At 42.8% G+C, this 19,902-nt stretch overlaps 1 protein-coding gene across 3 annotated transcripts in view; it reads left to right on the top strand.

The window, feature by feature from the left end:
* Positions 1-2,387: 2,387 nt before the first annotated feature.
* LOC138210984 (rho guanine nucleotide exchange factor 9) overlaps positions 2,388-19,902 on the top strand; it is a 46,632-nt gene continuing 29,117 nt past the window's right edge. Inside the window, exons 1-4 of one of the 3 annotated variants that reach the window (XM_069170461.1) lie at positions 2,388-2,611; positions 3,897-5,581; positions 9,077-9,203; positions 9,291-9,400. In XM_069170461.1, coding sequence (XP_069026562.1) covers positions 3,971-5,581; positions 9,077-9,203; positions 9,291-9,400 — 1,848 coding nt within the window. In that variant the 5' untranslated portion in view covers positions 2,388-2,611; positions 3,897-3,970. Of the gene's footprint in view, positions 2,612-3,896; positions 5,582-9,076; positions 9,204-9,290; positions 9,401-19,902 lie in introns of those variants that run through there. The other 2 variants (XM_069170459.1, XM_069170460.1) reach the window with 2 other exon arrangements.

The following is a 19,902-nucleotide window of genomic DNA, read 5'->3' as shown; positions in this document are numbered from 1 at the left end:
AGGATGGGCTCAAATGTGTGTGTGTGTGTGTGTGTGTGTGTGTGTGTGTGTGTGTGTGTGTGTGTGTGTGTGTGTGTGTGTGTGTGTGTGTGTGTGTGTGTGTGTGTGTGTGTGTGTGTGTGTGTGTGTGTGTTACAGGCATAGTACCATGTGCACCCAAGCCAGGCAAGTATGCAGGTCAGTGCAGAGGGAATGTCAGGAATGTCAGTATAATTCAAACTCACTTCTCCTGCCGGAGGCAAGGAGACCTGGACATATTTTTTATATCAAAAGTGGGCAAAAAAATCTTCCACTGTATGTGCAGCGGTGTACCAGAGAACTTTAACATGGCAGTGTAGGAGAAGCCATGGTGTATTTACGCTCACGACATCTCATCAGCGTCTCCCTCCAACTCAGCAAATCTCCCCATCTAAGAACATCCAGTGAAATTACACAGTGTTGCAGCCTCAGTGTTCCCAAACACCTGCACAAAATGTGAGCGACCTCCCAGCTGCTCTCACATGACTTACACCTCCTGAATCCAGTTCCCAGGCTTTACTAAGCCTTTCATTTGATATCACAACATATCTGCCCCCCCCACACACACACACGCGCGCACACACACACACCCACACCCACACACCCTCCCCCCACCCCTGCTCCCCTCCCTCCTCGTCTGGCTGGCTTTTTCACAGCAGCCTGTTTTCACTCAGCAGCTTTGACAAAGGCTGGTGAAATAATTACAGCTGGGCTTAAACTCAGCGAGTGTTTGTCTCCGTGTAATCTTTCCCCCCCAAACCCACAAGTGTGGACCGTGTCATAGGAAGAGGAGGAAGAGGTCGATTGTTCTGAAAACGACAAGCCAATGACATCATTTCAAAGAGCTCAACACTCACAGTAAATAGGTAACAAAGTAAACTGGCTGTAATGTACACGGCTCGCCAAACGTCAACAAAACTTATCATTTCAGACACACATGTCTGAGAGTCTATAAATCTGTCATTTGTCTCCCTCCATTCTCATCACTCATCTTCTTTTTTTCTTTTTTGTTCCCCTCTGCTTTCTCTCACTCACACTGTTTGGATGAATTTATTTTCTAAAAGATAAGAGGCCAGTTTTATGTGTGCATAAGCCAACTGTAAGCTGCAACATTTGAGCCAGGATGTCTTTTGTGACGGCCCGGGGACAGCAGGAAGACTGCTCAGGGTTTCTGAGGATGTGAGTGAGTAAAGGGAGGGGAGGGAAGAAGTGCGGGAGTGTGAAGCCAAGCAGAGGAACAAACAGAAAGTCAACACAAAACTACGAGGAAAAATAACAAGAAATGGCAAGAACCTGAAACAGACGAGTAAAGGTGCATGCTTATAAATAAATAAGAAGCATATTAGGTTGAAGACCAAAGACTAAAGATGCTTCATCATATAGGAGAGGTCATTTGAAGATGAGGTTGCTGTAATTCGCCATGACAGTTGTGGATGAGTTATCGGGGAAGTGTAGCATGTAAATCACCATCTTGCTACTACCACTGCTACACCCTCAAGTACTTAAAGCCGCTCCAGGGAGAGGGCCAGGCAGCAAGAGAGCGGCTCCGCAGGCAAGCAAGGGAAGCATGGACACACAGAGATATTTACATACAGTCAGACAGACTTCCTGGCATTGTCAGCCTGAGAGCGTTGATGTCAGATCCACTCCTTCCTGTGCAGAAGGGAGAACGCCATGCGATGACAATGGGCCCAAAACAGGACAAAGAGGAAATGTTTAAATTTAGGCCCCCTTCTTCCACCATCTCCTCTTTCATGGCCGTGGAGCTCGGGAGCTGTTTAGTTTTGTGAATTCCTTCAGTTTCCCCCCCTGAGCTCCCTCTCCCCATTGTGTCATTTCAATAGAAGGATTTTCACATTCAGTACAAATCCCAAAGGAAGATCAGCGAGTGAGACCAGAGTTCAGTCAATCACTTGTTTTCACTGATGTTTCTTTAGAAATTATAAGTGCTTTCTTATGAATACATTCAACAAATGAGATAGAGAGAGAAAAAAACGTAAGTATAAGACATTAATATGAGCTACAACAGCTAAGGCAAATAAACTGGGATTCAATGAAGTGAAGGACATAAATCGGATTAAAAGCGCAGTAAACATCCAGTATAATGTTCATGTAATATTTAAAACCTTTATTCTGAACATGCTGTTATTATTTTTTAACAGAATTAAAGCCCTTTCAGTGTCTGTATTGTTTAGTGTGTAGGGTGTGTGTGTGTGTGTGTGTGTGTGTGTGTGTGTGTGTGTGTAGGGTGTGCTGGTGTGTGTGTGTGTGTGTGTGTGTGCGTATCTGTGTCTGTTTCTCTGTCTGCGTGAGAGCTTTTATCACAAATCAGAGTGTCGGCGTCTGCAGAAGCTTTAAGGGCAAGAGTTCACCGGTCTGTCCAACTCGGGGGAGTTTCTCAAAGTCTGATGAAAGCTGACGGAGTTTTGGGGCGAAAGAAGCCAAACACACATGGGATCCGCAGAGGAGTCGCGTTCCACGGCACAACTCATGGAGAGAAGTTAAACCCCGGAAAGTACAAGTTTAGCCGGTGTTGAAGTTCCGAGGACGGCAGCGGCGATGAACTTTTAAACCGGAGGGACGTTTTCTGCGGGTAAGTTAACAGCTTTACCAGCTAACTTCACTTTTGGAGGTAAAGGGGAAAGGAAAGTACAGCTCATTTATTATCACTTATTGAGCGAGTTTCTGAAGTTATTGAATTTTAAGGCGTACTTTTAGCGAACTTATACTGACACTTAAGTCGTTATTGCCTTTTTTTCCACGAAGCGTAAACTGCCTAAATAACTTGCAAAGCAATTTAACAAAATAAACTAGCGTTTAAACCCATGTTAATGACGTCACATATTATCATAATGATAACTGTTAGACGCAACAAAAAGCTGTCTATCAGTCTGTTAGATGGTTTAATCTGCGCTTTTACATGGGAACTGAGCTGGTGCGCAAGTCTTCTGTTAAGAATGAAATTCATAAACAACAAAAATACCTTGGTTATATGTGTTTTAATTGTTCATATTCCACCAAGTAGGCTGAACAAAAATATTAATAGTCAAGTAACACGAAGAAACATCACAGGTTACATTTAAATGCTAAAATAAGAAGTGGTGTTGGGACTATGCCTGACATTTCTGCACTTTTTTTTGGAAGGCTTTATAGTCACTTTCTTTAAACATTACCCTGAAAAGATGAGCAGTAAAAAAAAAAAAAAAAAAAAAAACAGCTTATAAAATAAAGTGTGACATTCTGCTAAAAGGCTGGTTTAATTGAAACACATATTTAGTAGTTATGATCTCATGTGACAACAGAGGTGCATACCAGAGGCCGCAATTACACAAAATGCTTCCATACATTAAAGGGATTACAAAATGGGGGCAATTAACATGTGGTCAGGTAGCCCCACTGAGCATCCTCTTCCTCAGAAGAAGCTTAATCTGAGTTGGAGCAGGCCTGAAATAACCAGGTATCTCTGTAGTGAGTGTTTCCATGACAACACAGCCTCCTGATTTTAATGGTGGACAGGGATTGAGTCTCAAATAATTACTTTGGATAATTATTCCCTCCCCCAAATATGAGGGAGGGAAGGGGCGTTGGGTGTTGACATGTGGTACAGAATTCCTTTTGAGAATCTCAGAATGACACCTCCAATGCTCTCACTGTGTTTAAGTAGCACTGTATCACTTATTATTGCACATTTGACCTGCAGTGTGGATATAATATAGCTTTTTACATATGCTTCACATTTAATATAATATATTTTGCATTTATGACACACATCTACAGGCAGTCTGAACAAGTTATGACAGAATAAGCTTGATATAAAGTGACAAGGCAGTCAGTATAATGTCAAACTCCCAAATAAAAATTTGGTTTTATTCCTCCAGGTGTTTGAGAAAGAGAGAGGCCAGAAACATGATGTCCATTGGAACTGATAGCTGACACTGTAGAATGAAAGAGGATGGAACAGACAGACAATCCTGCCCCTGAGAGCAACAACCCTAATGGGTTTGTCAACCGAGTGTATAATGTTTCTCTGGATGTGGAAAATGAGACCGGGAGTGTTTATATTCAGGAGACTGGGCCTGGGCCTGCAGAGGGGCAGGGAGAGACCCAGACTGCCTCTTCTCAGACCCCTGTCAAGGACAGACAGGAGGTCAATCGGAGGCCCCGTGCCACAGGGGGTATCTGGAAGATCTTGAACCGAAAGAGAGCTGTTTCCGAGCTGGAGAGGAGACCCCACTCCATGATCCTGCCTGGAGAGGCTTGCATCCCTAAACTCTCATTTGCCGACAAAGTTCGCTCCTTTAAGAAGCTTAAATCCCCCGCTGTGTTTAGAGGGAAGACAGGTAAATTGTCCACTGCCAAATTCACTAGCTCCTTCTTGGATGAGGAGTCTTTTTGCCATGATATTGGGACTCCTCAGCAGTCCAGCAGGGGCACACTTAGACACCGTGGCAAGAGGCATTCATATGCTGGCCATACAGCAGAATTTGACTGCTCATTCGAAGACATTGACTTCTCAGCTCCTCTGGATGGCCATCAGCCCACTGTAATGGGAGAGGCTGGGACTCAGAACGGTTGTAAACCTTCTGAAAGAGTTTCTTATACTAAAAGAAGCCACAACAATTCAGCCAACTGCAACAAAACCACTGCAGGTTGTGAAGAGCCCAGCAGTAAGGGCAGCCCAAGGAACCACCACAGTGGAGGAAGAAGGCACAAAGATGTGTGGAGTTACCTGAGGAGGATTTCCCTTTTGGGGAAGACAAACCCTGTCTACTCAGAAAGGAGCTTTGACTCTGAGCTTCACTCACTGGACAAAACCATGGACTCAGACTATGGCTCTGTAGACTTCGAGAGTGTCAGGGACTTTCAACCACCGCCCCCAAAGCATTCGGACACCAAGGGACACTTTGGTGGTCTGTTCAAATTTTTCAACAGTGTAGCAGAGACAGCCAGAAAGTGGCGAACAACATCACACTCCTTCTCGCCTCCAGAGGGAGAGAGGACTCCGATGAGCTCCCCACGGGCCCCCCAGCGCACAGTGGACAACATCCACAGTGTGTCTCTGACACGCCACAATAAAGGACTTGCACAATCCCAGCCCATCCCATCATCACCAGTGACTGCTAAGTTCTCACACTCCAGCGGCTTTGACAGCGAGACTCCAGCACCTGTGACAGGTGGACGATCCCCTACGGTGGTCCTGAAAGCCTTCAGGGCATGCCCAGGATCTCGAGCTGTCAATGGCTTTCAGAGTTATGAGGTTACAGACAAACTTGTTGACAGAGAGACAAACCACAGGTCCACAGCTATAGTAGAGAATCATATCCCTCATTCAGGTGCAAGCACAGAGGCTAAAAAAGAAGCACAGGTTGAAAGGGATCAATTGAACTGTCCGTGTGAAGAGGCAAAGGTAGAGGGACAGACAGGAAATGAGCAGGATTCCAAAGATGCTCCACTTGACTCCCACCAGATACAGGAAGTGAATGTCCAATCACAACAAAGTGATAAAGAGAGCACAACCAATAGCGTACCGGCATCCACAGATTCCACAGAGGAAATATTTAAGGTACGTGACTTTAATTAGAGAATGAGCTGTATTAATCAACTGAATTTCAGTAAGTTAGTAATTTAGGTTGCTAAACTACGGTTGTGTTTCTACCTAGAAAATAGCATTTTCATTTATAATGTGTTGCATATTTATGCCATAACCTCATTCCATTGCAGGCTTTTCCACATCATTAACACTGCCAGAGGCATGCGTCACGTAATTACTGCATAAATGCTCAAAATTTCATGAATGTAACTGCTTTAACCATGGTCATTCTTTTGCTTCTTAAAATCATCAACAGCAAGCTAGAATGTAAATGGTAGCAGCGCTGTTACTCATTTCCTCATGATGTGTAGGTACTAGGTGTGGTACATTCAGGGTGGTCAGGGCGAAACAAAAACATTCAGAGCGCCAGACAGGGAGGACATGATTTGGGCACCATACTCTGCCGTTGTCCTTTTGCCCCATCTGTTGGAGAAAAGAGGAAATAGTAATTACAAAGGTACACAACACTATACCAAAGGAGTTTGTCCTTTCCTGCTCAGCCAACCTAATGTAGGCTGTGAGGAAACCCTACGTTTCCCACAGAGCTGGCTTTGTGTAACTGCGGCAACCCTAGAGCTCGGTGACGTCTGCGCTTCATGACAGCACCCTTCCCTTTTCACTCCATTGGATGAATTAGTCATCTCCCTTCCAGTCACACCAACGAGTCAGGACATGTTAGCCCGGACTCGTAATGACAAAATGAGATATGACATCTCAATACTCAGCACACTTTCATAGGGGTCTATTATGCAAAGGCAAGGGCTTTAGGAGCAGGGGTTTTGAGAAGGGTGCAAACGTTCAGTCTGACAATAAGGGTTAGACACATTCATTTTTGAAGGCACTGAGGCCCCTAAATGAAAAGAATTGGAGGCAGGGATATATATATATATATATATATATATATATATATATATGTATATATATATATATATATATAGGGACAAAAAGACAGAAGTTGTCTCTTTTTGAAACACTCATCTTTAACATTATACATTCAGTACAGTATATGACATGGAAAAAGTGACTGGAAGATTTTGAGACTAAATGTGTACTTTGAGCCTTAAAAAGGACAGAAATGCACTGTGACTGATTATTGAATCCTTTTCCAAAAAGCATAGTCTTAGGATTTTTTTTTTTTAGGCTTTTGAAACTCGGGTTGGAAGCATTTAGCATTTTATCCAATCCAGTTTTATACAGTGTTGCATTCACTTATTTAATCTAAATCCTTGTAAACCCCATAGTGAGCATTTTTCTAGTTGGAGTTTAACTTTTGAAAGTGACAACATTTCTAAACAACTAAAGCTCAAAAGTTCCAACTGAAATCTGTCAGCTATAGAGGCAGGTACAGTTTTGAGTGGCCGCCTGATTAATGTTTATTACCTGCAACTACAGCCCTAATAGGACAGAACTTCATCTCAAGGAATTCTGTACTAAATGTACCTCGTAAGAATAAACATAAATGCAGCAGAAGAAAAGACATGTTCATTAAATATGTATATACACCTTTAGATACAGTACTGACTTTGGCACAGCTTATTATCCAATAGCTTCTTGCTCTAGACCCCTGATTTAAAATTCACAGTTGATCCATTTAATTTTTTAATCTGACATGAATGCAGTTTTAACAGGAGGATTTTGACTGCAGAACTTGATGTGATCAGCTGATTGTTTTACTCGAGAAGTCTCTGTGGGAGTTCTTGGTACAATAGAAACACTCAGCCTTCTCCGATAGTACAGTGGTGTTACAGAGTGATGCTTCATTGACCGCATAAACAATCTTTGGATGAGTGCAGACAGCAGCATGTTTTTCCTCCCTGATTGATGCAACAGCTAAGTTTTGCTTGGCCTGTCATCAAGTCAGATTTTAAGTTTGTTAACGGTGCTTATCATTGGCAACCAAAAGTAGGAAGCATCTACTTGAATGTTGTGGACACTGAGCTTTGCTAAGTTGTACATTATCACACCAGCATATGCGACTGAAAATCACTATCTAGGCAAAGTGATGTCCCTTGGAAAATCCTCCATAATTACCAACTTTAAAAAAAATTAAATCCACCTGCCTTTTGTACTTTAATCTCTGAAATTTAACTGCCAACAGTCTTGGCGCTGGATTTGCTACTAATGAATTGCAATTAGGAACATGAGCCTATGGCTCGTAGAATCTTTTAAAATGAAATGTGAGCTATATTTTGTTGAATCTACTGAGACATTTTTCCCAATTCCCTACACAAGAAATGCATTGTTGCACCTTTATCTGGGCCAAACCGCTGAGTATCTGTGCCAATCACAGCTGTGCGAGCAGATTGCCAGCCAGACAGGCTGCAGTGTAAGACAGCCGGGCCCAGCCGGGCCCCACTCTAGCACAGAGAAGACCTCTGTACCTCACAGGCGCTTGCACCCACGCCCTCGCCCGGCCTCAGCCGTACTGGACCTGCGGAGGCCCAACCCAGACCGACATCTCTACAGCCATTACAGTGAGGTCGGCTCACTGTCCCGGCGGAGACGCAGGCCTGATCCCAGCATGCAACACTCTCCAGGGCAGAGACGGATGGCTGCCAGGCCTTGCTCTGTCATAGAGACCAGTGTTACTAGGGAGACACAGTCCACGGAGCTGCAACACAGAGTAAGATGTTAAAATAACTCAGGCGTTCATGCATAAACTCACTGAAACATATAAATATTGACAAAAAAGCAGTCCTATAAATATACCCACATAGACAGATATACAAAGTAAATGTATGTATATACAGTGCACATAAATGTATCTCATCTTGCTGTCAAAAAAATTGAAGTAGGAGGGCTGAGTCTCACCAGTAGTCTCTACCAACTCTGATAAATATAGCTCAAGCCCATAATGAATCAAACACACACTACAGACTCTGAAGGGCAGCCCAGTACTAACCCGGTATTTATATACCACTCACTTTTAGCGACAACAATGCCTGCATGCTCTACCTCCTTTATTGAGGCCTGTATTTCTGGATGCTGTTTTCCCCCTCAGCTCACTGCTCCTATCCCTTTCTTTTTCTTCTCCTCTCTCACACCCTTTCTTTCTTTCTTTCTTTCTTTCTTTGTGGCTTCTCTTTCTCTCTCCCTCACCCTCCGTCTTTCTCTGTGGCCAATTTTCTGCCTCATCGCTCCCATAAGCTCTACCTCTCATTGCCCTAACTCCGAGTCAGTTCATTTTAACCTGAGAGACCGCCTGGTTGGCATGATGTATAGTCTCTCATGGTTTGCTGCAGGGCATGTACACCGACCAATGCCCCAGAATAGACTTGCTGGATGTGAAATACTTTAATTCACTGCAAAAAAAAAAAAAAAAAAAAAAAAGGGGACAAGACAGTGAGGAAGATTTTTTTGTTCCTAACGTGAAGGGCAGGAGAGTAAGTGCATTCAACCTTGTGTGTGTGAGGGTGTGAACAGTGTATAAGAATATAGGCGATGTCCTAACTACTCAGTACCCTCTAGGCCTTGTCTCGCCCCCCGGGTGTGTCACCGTTAGAGCCCCCGCACAGGGCGTCTCTGCAGCGGTGTCGTTCCCTGCCCCTGCCCCCCAGCACGCTCACTGCCTTGGCGCTGCTCCTGCCTCAATCAGGTATCATTTTATATTTTGACTTGCATTAATATGTACATTGTTGATGGATGTGTGTTTGTTCAACTGACTGTTTGTGTGTCTCTCCAGCAGACATGGGTCAGTCGTCATCGTCAGTGCGTCTGAGATCCGGAGGTTCTGGTAGATGTAGGAGGAGGAGGATGCTAAGACCTGGGTCAGAACCACTACAGGTCAACATAGTGAGTTGGACACACCCCTTAAACACACACACACATAAACACAGATTCATGTGGTTACTGCGTTTATATACAGTGGTGTGAAAAAGTGTTTGCCCCCTTCCTGATTTCTTATTTTTTTTCATGTTTGTCACACTTCACACAAAATGCAGTTTTTAAATGAAGGTTTTTATTATTAAGGGAGAAAAAAACAATCCAAACCCACATGGCCCTGTGTGAAAAAGTGTTTGTCCCCTAAACCTAATAACTGGTTGGGCCACCCTTAGCAGCAACAACTGCAATCAAGCGTTTACGATAACTTGCAATGAGTCTTTTGCAGCGCTGTGGAGGAATTTTGGCCGACTCATCTTTACAGAGTTGTTGTAATTCATCCACATTGGAGGGTTTTCCAGCACCAACCGCCTTTTTAAAGGCCATGACACAACATCTCAATAGGATTCAGGTGAGGACTTTGACTAGGCCACTCCAAAGTCTTCATTTTGTTTTTCTTCAGCCATTCAGAGGTGGACTTGCTGGTGTGTTTTGGATCATTGTCCTGCTGCAGAACCCAAGTTGGCTTCAGCTTGAGGTCATGAACAGATGGCCGGACATTCTCCTTCAGGATGTTTTGGTAGACAGAATTCATGGTTCCATTTATCACAGCAAGTCTTCCAGGTCCTGAAGCAGCAAAACAGCCCCAGACCATCACAATATCACCACCATATTTTACTGTTGGTATGATGTTCTTGTTCTGAAATGCGGTGTTACTTTTACACCAGATGTAATGGAACATACACCTTCCAAAAAGTTCAACTTTTGTCTCGTCAGTCCACAGAGTATTTTTCCAAAAGTCTTGGGGATCATCAAGATGTTTTCTGGCAAAAATGAGACGAGCCTTAATGTTCTTTTTGCTCAGCGGTGGTTTTGGTCTTGGAACTCTGCCATGCAGCCATTTTTGCCGAGTCTCTTTCTTATGGTGGAGTCATGAACACTGACCTTAACTGAGGCAAGTGAGGCCTGCAGTTCTTTGGATGTTGTTGTGGGGTCTTTTGTGACCTCTCGGATGAGCCGTCGCTGCGCTCTTGGGGTAATTTTGGTCGGCCGGCCGCTCCTGGGAAGGTTCACCGCTGTTCCATGTTTTCTCCATTTGTGGATAATGGCTCTCACTGTGGTTCGCTGGAGTCCCAAAGCTTTAGAAATGGCTTTATAACCTTTTCCAGACTGATAGACCTCAATTACTTTCTTTCTCATTTGTTCCTGAATTTCTTTGGATCTCAGCATGATGTCTATCTTTTGAGGATCTTTTGGTCGACTTCACTTTGTCAGGCAGGTCCTATTTAAGTGATCTCTTGGTTGAGAACAGGTGTGGCAGTAATCAGGCCTGGGTGTGGCTAGAGAAACTGAACTCAGGTGTGATAAACCACAGTTAAGTTATGTTTTAACAGGAGGGGGCAAACACTTTTTCACACAGGGCCATGTGGGTTTGGATTTTTTTTTTTTCTCCCTTAATAATAAAAACCTTCATTTAAAAACTGCATTTTGTGTTTACTTGTGTTATCTTTGACTAATATTTAAATTTGTTTGATGATCTGAAACATTTAAGTATGACAGACATGCAAAAAAATTGGAAATCAGGAAGGGGGCAAACACTTTTTCACACCACTGTATATATATATATATATATATATATGCACACACACACACATATAGATATAGATAAGAGATACAGAAAGCAGAGTACATGTGAAAAAAATAGAATACGCAGTGAAATTGATTTGAAGTATGACTGATAAATAGCTGATACTGATACACTGATACTGGTAATATGGAGATGACAAGGCACTGGTCAGTGTTTCATCAGATAATGAAGGAAGTGACCCGTGAAGATGGTGGCCATGTGGACTAATGTCATGCTGTACTCTTAGGCCATTACTCACCCTGAACTGGGCACGAAGCATTTCAGATGTGTCGCTTAATCTGTCGAGTGCACATGCAGACAAACTGACTAACTTTCACAGCAGAGGGAGGAATGACATTAAGCGTGCTGGAATCTCTGAGAAGCGTCTACGAGAACGTGTCTTTGTCAGTATGTTGGGAGTAATACTACTCAGGAAGTGAAACCAAGCATTTCAGAATCGATGCTTTGATGTGCGAGTGGCCTCGCGGGGATTCCAGTGGAAGAAGACAGAGTTTTTCTAAAATATCCTGACAGGGTAGAGAACATTTCTGGGGCTGCATCCACCATCTACACCAACAGAACCACAATACATTGGACTCATAATTATTCACATATCACTTCATTATATTAAATTGAATCTCTACTAAGTACCACATTGCTTATTCTTTTTAAAGTGCATTGTGAGGGTGTTTCATTGCATGTTTCATTCAAAAATATGAATACATATTCATTACAGTCCACTACTGCAAAGCTGTGTTCCTACTTCAATTTTAAATGGACTCAAATTCAAACTATTTACAAGGAGTCAGTGAGGATTTACCACAGTATATAAAGTACAATAAACAGTCAATTTTAATAACAGTGATGCTGTAAACTGTTGGATTATGAGCCCTGATCGTTCAATCCCTGAATGTCTTTGCATTGACATTTTATAAACCGTGTCTTTGAAGACGTGACACTACTGCATTTCTGCTTTGATTATAACTTTTTCTTGCTGATCCAAATAGTGTTTGTGAACCGCTGCACGTTGTTGCCATGACACTCGCTGGCTCCTGTTCATTTTCTTGCTTCTATCTTTAGGCAGCCTTTTTAAGCGTGAGCTAAATAGAGAAAGTGTGTGGGTGAGGGAGAGAAAAAGGGGTGGGAGAGAAGGGAAGAGAGCTGCTGTGTCGTGGCCCTCCCCTGGGGGGTAGGACACATGGACACATAATTGTGTGTTTGAATGGTGAGGAAGGTTCGATTGTAGCAGACTCAAAATATATATTTGTTGTCATTGTATTTGATATCACTCATTATAAAAAGCAATAAGAGACACCTACAGCAACATATGCGTGTATGTCTATACTGCATAGTTGCATGGCAACGGTGATACGACATAACATGTTAACATGTTAACATGACTGTGGTGCAGTCAGATGGTGGAAACTATGGATCTCATCAGGTCGTCATGGTTGGATCTGTTGTTAGTTATACAGCAGAGTGTATGTTACAGTCTTCCTGTTAGGATGACTACTGGAGCCTAGAGGCCAAAGGCAGAGAGAAAGCATTCTCACTGCAGTGGATTAACTGCTAATGCTGACGCCTCTCTTCTCCCTTTCATTTAAATGGATTTTTTTCCCCAGTCTCCTCTCCTCTCCTCTCCTCTCCTCTCCTCTCCTCTCCTCTCCTCTCCTCTCCTCTCCTCTCCTCTCCTCTCCTCTCCTCTTCCTCTTCTATTCTCTGACAAAGCTATGGCAGGAGCAGCCTTTAATTCCTATGCAGATGAGAGGACAGTTTCCTGTGTGTTACTAATGCTGTGCCTGAAGCTCTGCTGTCAACTTGTCAGAAAGGGGGACTGTCTTATTAAGGGCTTCATGCAGATTAAGAGTTTCAACAGAAATCTTATATGATTAAGTTTAGGCCAACCTAGGTCTGTCTGGTCATAATCATATTATGCAATGCTATCTATTTATTACGCATGAGTCAGCAGGCAGTGGCTAGTTGGGCAAATAATAGGTTCTGTGATGAAAAAGGACAGTGCTGGGTTGAACGACTCCTTAAGCACACACATTTGGGAAGCACCAGCCCTCATGTTATATTTCTTAATACAACCACACACACAGATTTGGTTTGGATATGTGTCCTTTAGCCTGTAAGCCCCTTATGATACACACTCTTCACATGTATCCGGTGTATTCTGAATTCTTCTGTCAGGATATATGAGTCATTGACAACTTAATTACACCGACTCGTGATATCTCTGTCAAACACACAATGTGTAGCATTTGTTTCACCCCAGGTTTTATTTCCGAGTCCTGCGATAGAAACCATGGGAATAGTTCTTCGTCAAAATAACTGCATGCATGTACAGTTCACACTCTGAGCCACGGGTGACCTAAAATCCTTTATCAGCATTCATTCATTGTTGCTCCCCTGCCAAGGTGCAGGCTCGTATCTGCTGTGACTTACTGCAGCCACCAGCTAATGCTGTTTCGTGGGATGTGGCAGGCGGTCTGTTAAATATTTGTGCCACTGGCTGAATCTGAGCAGGTGGTTGTGTCAGAGCCTCCCCAGGCTGTTTCCTCCAAAGAATGGCTTTACATGCCTGTCAGGTGTGTGCGTGTGTGTAGTCGTTCAGAATGTATTCACGGCCATGTGACTCCGTGCTTCCATGTATGTGTGTGTATTACGTGGAGGGAGACAGAGAGGCTCAGGGCCCTGCGCTTATATAACCGTAGAGAAAGTTTCCTTTGCTCCCTACGAAAGCCATTTCCGCTTTTCAGATGGCTGCATGTTCCCTGGGAATGGAAGAACAGTGGTGTGTATTAATTATCTGACTCACTGGTATATCCTGTTTTACAGAATCTCCACATTATACTCTGCATTTTGCCAGATCGTGCAGGCCTGTGCACGCACAGATTTGTGTTTGTGCTTTTCTTGGAGCTCACGTCTCACCCGGGCAGTTTTTCTAGCATTTTCTCTTAAACTATGTTTTGTTGCTGCCACTGTTGGACAGTGGGGACATACTGGTGGATGGTTTCAGTATTTCCACAAGATACACTGAATTCGGCTGTGAGACTATTGAAGGCCACTTTGGCACTTATCAGTTATCAGTTGGGATAGTTTTCCCTGGCTGATTTGCAGTTATCAGTGCCCACTGTTTGTGTTGTCCACTGTTTATTTTCACAGGGAGACACTCTGGGTCAAGGCGTTCTCTGGTCTTAAGTCAACACAGTCACCCTGTAATATCTGATGATCAATCATTATCTGACAGCAGCATCTTAAAGTAGAAACCCCACAGGGAAAACTGTGTTTCAGTTTTGTTTTCCCAGTGAAAGTGTGGAATTTATATGTGTGTTTTAATTCCACTGATAACTCAACTCTAATACAGTAATAACTGATAATTGTATAATTAATTATCTTATTACTACTTACTCTACAGTACAATGCAGGGTATGAAGTTGAGTGGCTCAGGTCCTGCTATTGTTTAATAGCACCTGGAAGTAGCTCTACAACTTCCTGGATCTATATTCCCCTTATATGTTTGCAGTCAAGTGACAATATAAGACAAATAATAATTCTGCAAGAAACTCAGAATTTAATTACTGCATTGAATTAGTGGCTACATTAATGTTACATTAATGACCTAATTAGCAAAAGTTCAAAGATACAAAAATAGTTGTTAATAAAGAAAAGTAGATACTGTAGATTGCGTGACCTTTATTATGGTTTTTATTCATGGTCAGCACTTTCAAAGAAATAATATACAAGGTGAGATCAAAAACTTCAAATGAATCATCCCAAGTTCCAGCACCTGTGTTACACACATTTTTGTGCCCACTTGTACGTGCACAATTGCCATTTCATCATGGACTTGAGCAGACAGCGCACATCAAATATTGTGTCAAACCCAGGAAATCAGGAACAGAGACCCTTGAAATGCTTCCGAAAGTTTACTGTAATGTATCAATGAGCTGGGTGAGGTGCTCTGAGTGACATTCGCGTTTCCGGGAGGGCAAATTGTCAATGTCCAATAACAAAGGCGGCGTGTCAGGTCCGGAGCACAACCAGGTGGGTTTTCTTGGACATTCTGGGGTTGTGTACTGTGAACTCGTCCCTCAGGGTCAGACTGTCAACAACGTGTTATACTGTGACGTTCTGAGGCGTCTGAGGGAAAACCATCGGGGCAAACAATCCGAACTGTCACGACGGGATGTGAGTTGTCCAACATGACAGCAACCTCACAGCACATTTAAAACACACGAGTTTCACGCTCACACACACAATCACACAATCATCGCTCCCCACCACAGCTACTCACCAGATTCCACTTCTTTTTGTTCCCCACAAAATTTGATAAAAATTTGGATGTGTGCTCTCTGCTCAAGTTTTAGGTCCACGGTGAAATCGCAAATGCACACATATCACTGCTGACAAATACACATGTACTGTAACTCAGGTGCTGATGTTGATCAAGTGATGTAACTTGGAATAAATACTCACAAAGGTTGTTGGTTCCCTCTGCTCATCAATGTGCTGCACTCTGTTCATTTGCAACAATTCACATTTACTTAATCTTTTTATTTGAATAGTGTTTCCATTCATTGATAGGAGTAGTAAGCACACTCATGTAGATTGCACTGTAATACAGTCATTTTGGACATTTTCATGAGCTCAGAACAATTGTACCAACAATGACACATCAAGTGATCAATAGGTTGGTTTATTTTATTAGTATGTGGGGGAGGGGGAGGGCATTAATCTCAATAACTTTCACTAAGGACCCAATTGAGTAATTGTTGTCCGAATAAAATACGTAGCTCCAGCCCTGATCTCTTTGTCCTGCCTTAAAATAATGAGGCAGAAGCTAACTGCCTGTACAGTGTGCTGCTAGTTAGAATGTATCCTGCAGGACTCTGTGAACGATGGGCCTGATTTTTCTGGCAGCTGCCACTTCTTGTGTACATTATTTAGCTTAACTTTCTGCCGCTGACCTCCCTGGCTCCCTGCTACACCACATGCGGCATCAGAGAAAACCCTCCATCACATACACGTATTATGCAACCCCCTTGCTCCTTGTACTCTTCTCCTCATTCCCCCTCTCCATCCGCCTCCCTTTCATCCTGACCTCAGCACTCGTCATCCCTCCCTCCATCACCTCCATCTCTGTTTTCGCCTCTCCTCACATCAAGTCCCCACCCCCAACCCCCTACTATTTTTTTCTCTATGCTCCCTCACCTTGCCCCCCCACCCCTCCTCCTTTCCTCCCTCCAGGCATGTGAAAACGCCTGCTTCCTGCAGCCCGTTGTGTGTGTGTGTGTGTGTGTGTGTGTGTGTGTGTGTGTGTGTGTGTGTGTGTGTGTGTGTGTGTGTGTGTGTGAGTATAAGAGCATGCACGTTTGTCTGTGTGCATCCATGCCTATGTGTAGTCATATATTTTAGATGGTAAGCTTGTTAGTGAATGCTTTACAGGATGGATCAGATGGAGTCTGCGAAGTCTTTGATGGCAGGAACTGACCTATCAACAAAAAGCAAGGTGCTGAGAAACACAGAATGCCAAACATGCCTTCACTTAAATGTGGGTTCACTGCAGAGTTTTGCATTTCAATCTGCTCTTCTGCTTTTGCATTTTTGTGGCGAGGAGGCAGTGAGAATGTAAAATCGTTTTAGCTCAGGGGACGGGTGGAGTTTTTGTAACTATTCACCCCATTTATAGTTGCACATCTATAGCATCTACTGTAGTGGGCATGACAGTTGATTAGAGTGGGTGAGTGGGCTCTTCATTGCCAAATGCTCTCTCTGATGTAGCCTCACAAGAAATATTACAGTAAACATCTAAATATAGAATATTTTACTCCTGGAGAGACATCCCAGCAAAGTCTGCACGGAAATGCAGTAGTCAGAAAACTCAGGAAGAATAGGAGAGCAGTACTCCCCATACTTCCTCGTGTTTTGGACCTCAGGTGGCAGACAGTGCTCTGATGAATGATGACACTAGCGAGCACGCTCTGTACACTCACAACCAGCACAGAAAAAGCATAGAAAAGCAGCGCTAGTTTAAGCAGCCAACCAAATCCTACCATAGGTCATTTTACTTTATCCCTCAGGCCACAGCTGGGGTCTCAAATGACCAATCTGAGGGCTTTATTTAAGTACACAATGGCACTGATGCTGAACAGAAACATAAATAAAAGAAGAGACTGTGTTTTCAACAGTTTTCTTTAATGCCTCCCTTTTCTTGCTGCTCCAGTGCTGTGTTTGGGGAGCTTGTTACAGTGTGTTTTATTAGAAACATTGGTTCCCCTCTGGGAAATTTTACAGAAATCTCAAACTGTTAAAGTAATGTAACTTCTACTCTTGAGATGCTTCAAGGAGGTGACTTAAACTGAGGAGCCAATAGCAAAAATAAAGGAGCCCACTGTTCAGGGACAAAGATGGCAAATAAATAAAAAATGCTGATAAAAGTATGCAGGAAAAGTATAAACAAAGCACCATAACATGATCATTTAATTACATGTTTTTTTTATTAAACTGTAATGTGATGAAATATACACTGTTGTCTTCTTCAGTCATCTGTAAATAAATAGTTTCATGTTTAGGGAAATATACTATTTAAATTGACACGACTCACAAGTCTGTGGGAGAAATATGAAGCTACAGGCAGCAGCTGCTTAGCTTAGCAAAACACTGACAGTTTGCCTAAGAGATTACAATATTATTTGGATTATTATAGATAGAGAAGGAGAGTTTCAGTTATCTGTTTTCATCTTATTAGTGCCACAATGAAACTCCTTCACTCAAAGTAGAATCACAAGTTTCCATCACAGGTGTATTTAAAACAGGTGAGGCATGCACAGTATTAAAACACAAAAACTCGACATGTGCTTAATTCATCTGCTCTGCAGTACCTTACACTGCTGCGACTGTTGGGGCTGTAAAACGGTGGATAAAATGTTGTGTTTTGAGCATCCCAACCTCTGCAGATTGACTCGTTTCACTGTCAGAATTTGATCCATTTGGTCTGATAACATTTGGAAATTCTGCAAGAGCCAAACAATTGAATTATTTCATCCCTGTTCAACTTAGCCAAACCAGAAGTTAGCTGGCTCATACAGCAGATGTTTCTGGTGTAAAGACTCTTTCAACACAGCATGTCCACTATACTTCCAGTATAAAAGCAGTATGAGAATGTCTCACCAGACACCATATTTAAAACCTGCATATAGTGTACAGTAAAATAACCAGAGATTTATTGGCAGCGATAGGGCTAATCAGCATTGTGTGAACTCATTTGGCAAGGGCTTTAATGTAATGGACGCTTGTGTAAAATTCAAGCACTATAGCTTTAAATTTGTTTAAAATTATATGTATCTCTACTGCAAGCTTGTCTTCAAAACCGTGTTTTTATTCCACAAGAGTTTTTATATAGCCTGAGTTCAGCCTGTGTTTATTCAAAGACTTTCTGTCTTCAGTTCTGCTGGAACTGCACAATGTTATGCAGCCTCACTAGGGGCTGACACACAGAACAGTCGCAGGGCAGATTCATGGTGTTCTACAGTCTCCACAACACACAGATATTGCACTGATTTATCATTAAATAACAACTCGTTTTTGCCGGCTCCGTGGTTCCGTAATGCATGACCAGGAATATTTCTCTTGACGCCTTTAGGTCTAGGAATGTTGTGATATTGCTTTAGATGTACAACATATTTAACCCTGATTTCTCCACCCTACTTGGCATGACCTCCCTCCTCTAGCTCATCTATCTTACTCTGTTTCTGACCCGCTGACTTGACTTTACATGAAAAGCCAAATTGAGCTAAACGAATAAACAGCTGATGTCTGAACAATGATGACAAAAGAGTGTTCAGGAAAAGTGCAGCGAACTATTTTTACGCCACTTTTGTGGCTGGAAGGCCTGGGAGGAAGCAGGAAGTCAGTGTGGTTGCCGTGGGGATGGGAGGGGAAGAAAAGAATTGGAGCAGACTGTAGGGGAAATGGGTGTGGTGGACTTGGCCTCCCATTAGCTGAATACCTACTGACCACAAACAGATTCATTTGCTCGAACTGGAACTTGTAGTCTTATTCAGGGAGGAGGTTTTTTAGAGACGGAGCCGGTTAGCCAGAGGCCAGTAAGTTAGTACGGACCTCAAAGTAGATCAACAATTACAACAACAAGAAGATCTCAAAGAGCTGATCTCAGACGAGTAAATGAACAGTGCCCGTTTTAAAGAGGCGCCTCGTGGAATTCAGGCTCTTCATTATATTTCGACACAGTTTAATTGTATAACAAATGGATGTCCAGCAGCGCTCACTGCATATGCAAAATTTCACAGAAAGGCTTCAGATAGAGATGAGATGTTTCATGAATTAAACTTAGAGAGTATGACACATGCAGTTCTGACTGGGGATGGAATTAAACTAGTGCATAAGAAATAGGAAGGGTCTGGAGTATTTTTACTGTCTTTTACCTCGAGGTAGGAGGTGCTTTTCAGTGTGACAGTCATGGGTGATGTCAATATTTGTAGCAAATGACTGCTGCCTAAAGTCCCCAAGCTTCCTGCCTATATCATAGCTTCATACTACTAACTGTAATGAACAGAGATTGCCCTGCGGCATGAATTGGAAATCAGTGATCTGTGGCAGTGGTACAGTTACATCATGCTTTTGTGGCAGCATTGAACCTACCTGGTTCAAAGAAGGTGCTTTGTTCTCACATTTGTTTGTAATATCGATTAACGGGACACCGAGGCACGTTTCAGGTCTGGACAGGGTCTGGTTTGATGATATTAGATCGACCTCTGCTATTTGCAGATGATTTTCTCCCTTTGGCTTAATTGGACCACAGTAGCCGATTTGCACTGGAGTA

Source organism: Embiotoca jacksoni, unplaced genomic scaffold, assembly GCF_022577435.1.
Source record: "Embiotoca jacksoni isolate LCO1_2020_lvr unplaced genomic scaffold, fEmbJac1.0.p SCAF_5, whole genome shotgun sequence".
NCBI classification, from domain to species: domain Eukaryota; kingdom Metazoa; phylum Chordata; class Actinopteri; family Embiotocidae; genus Embiotoca; species Embiotoca jacksoni.
This window is presented reverse-complemented; position numbering and strand designations above follow the sequence as displayed.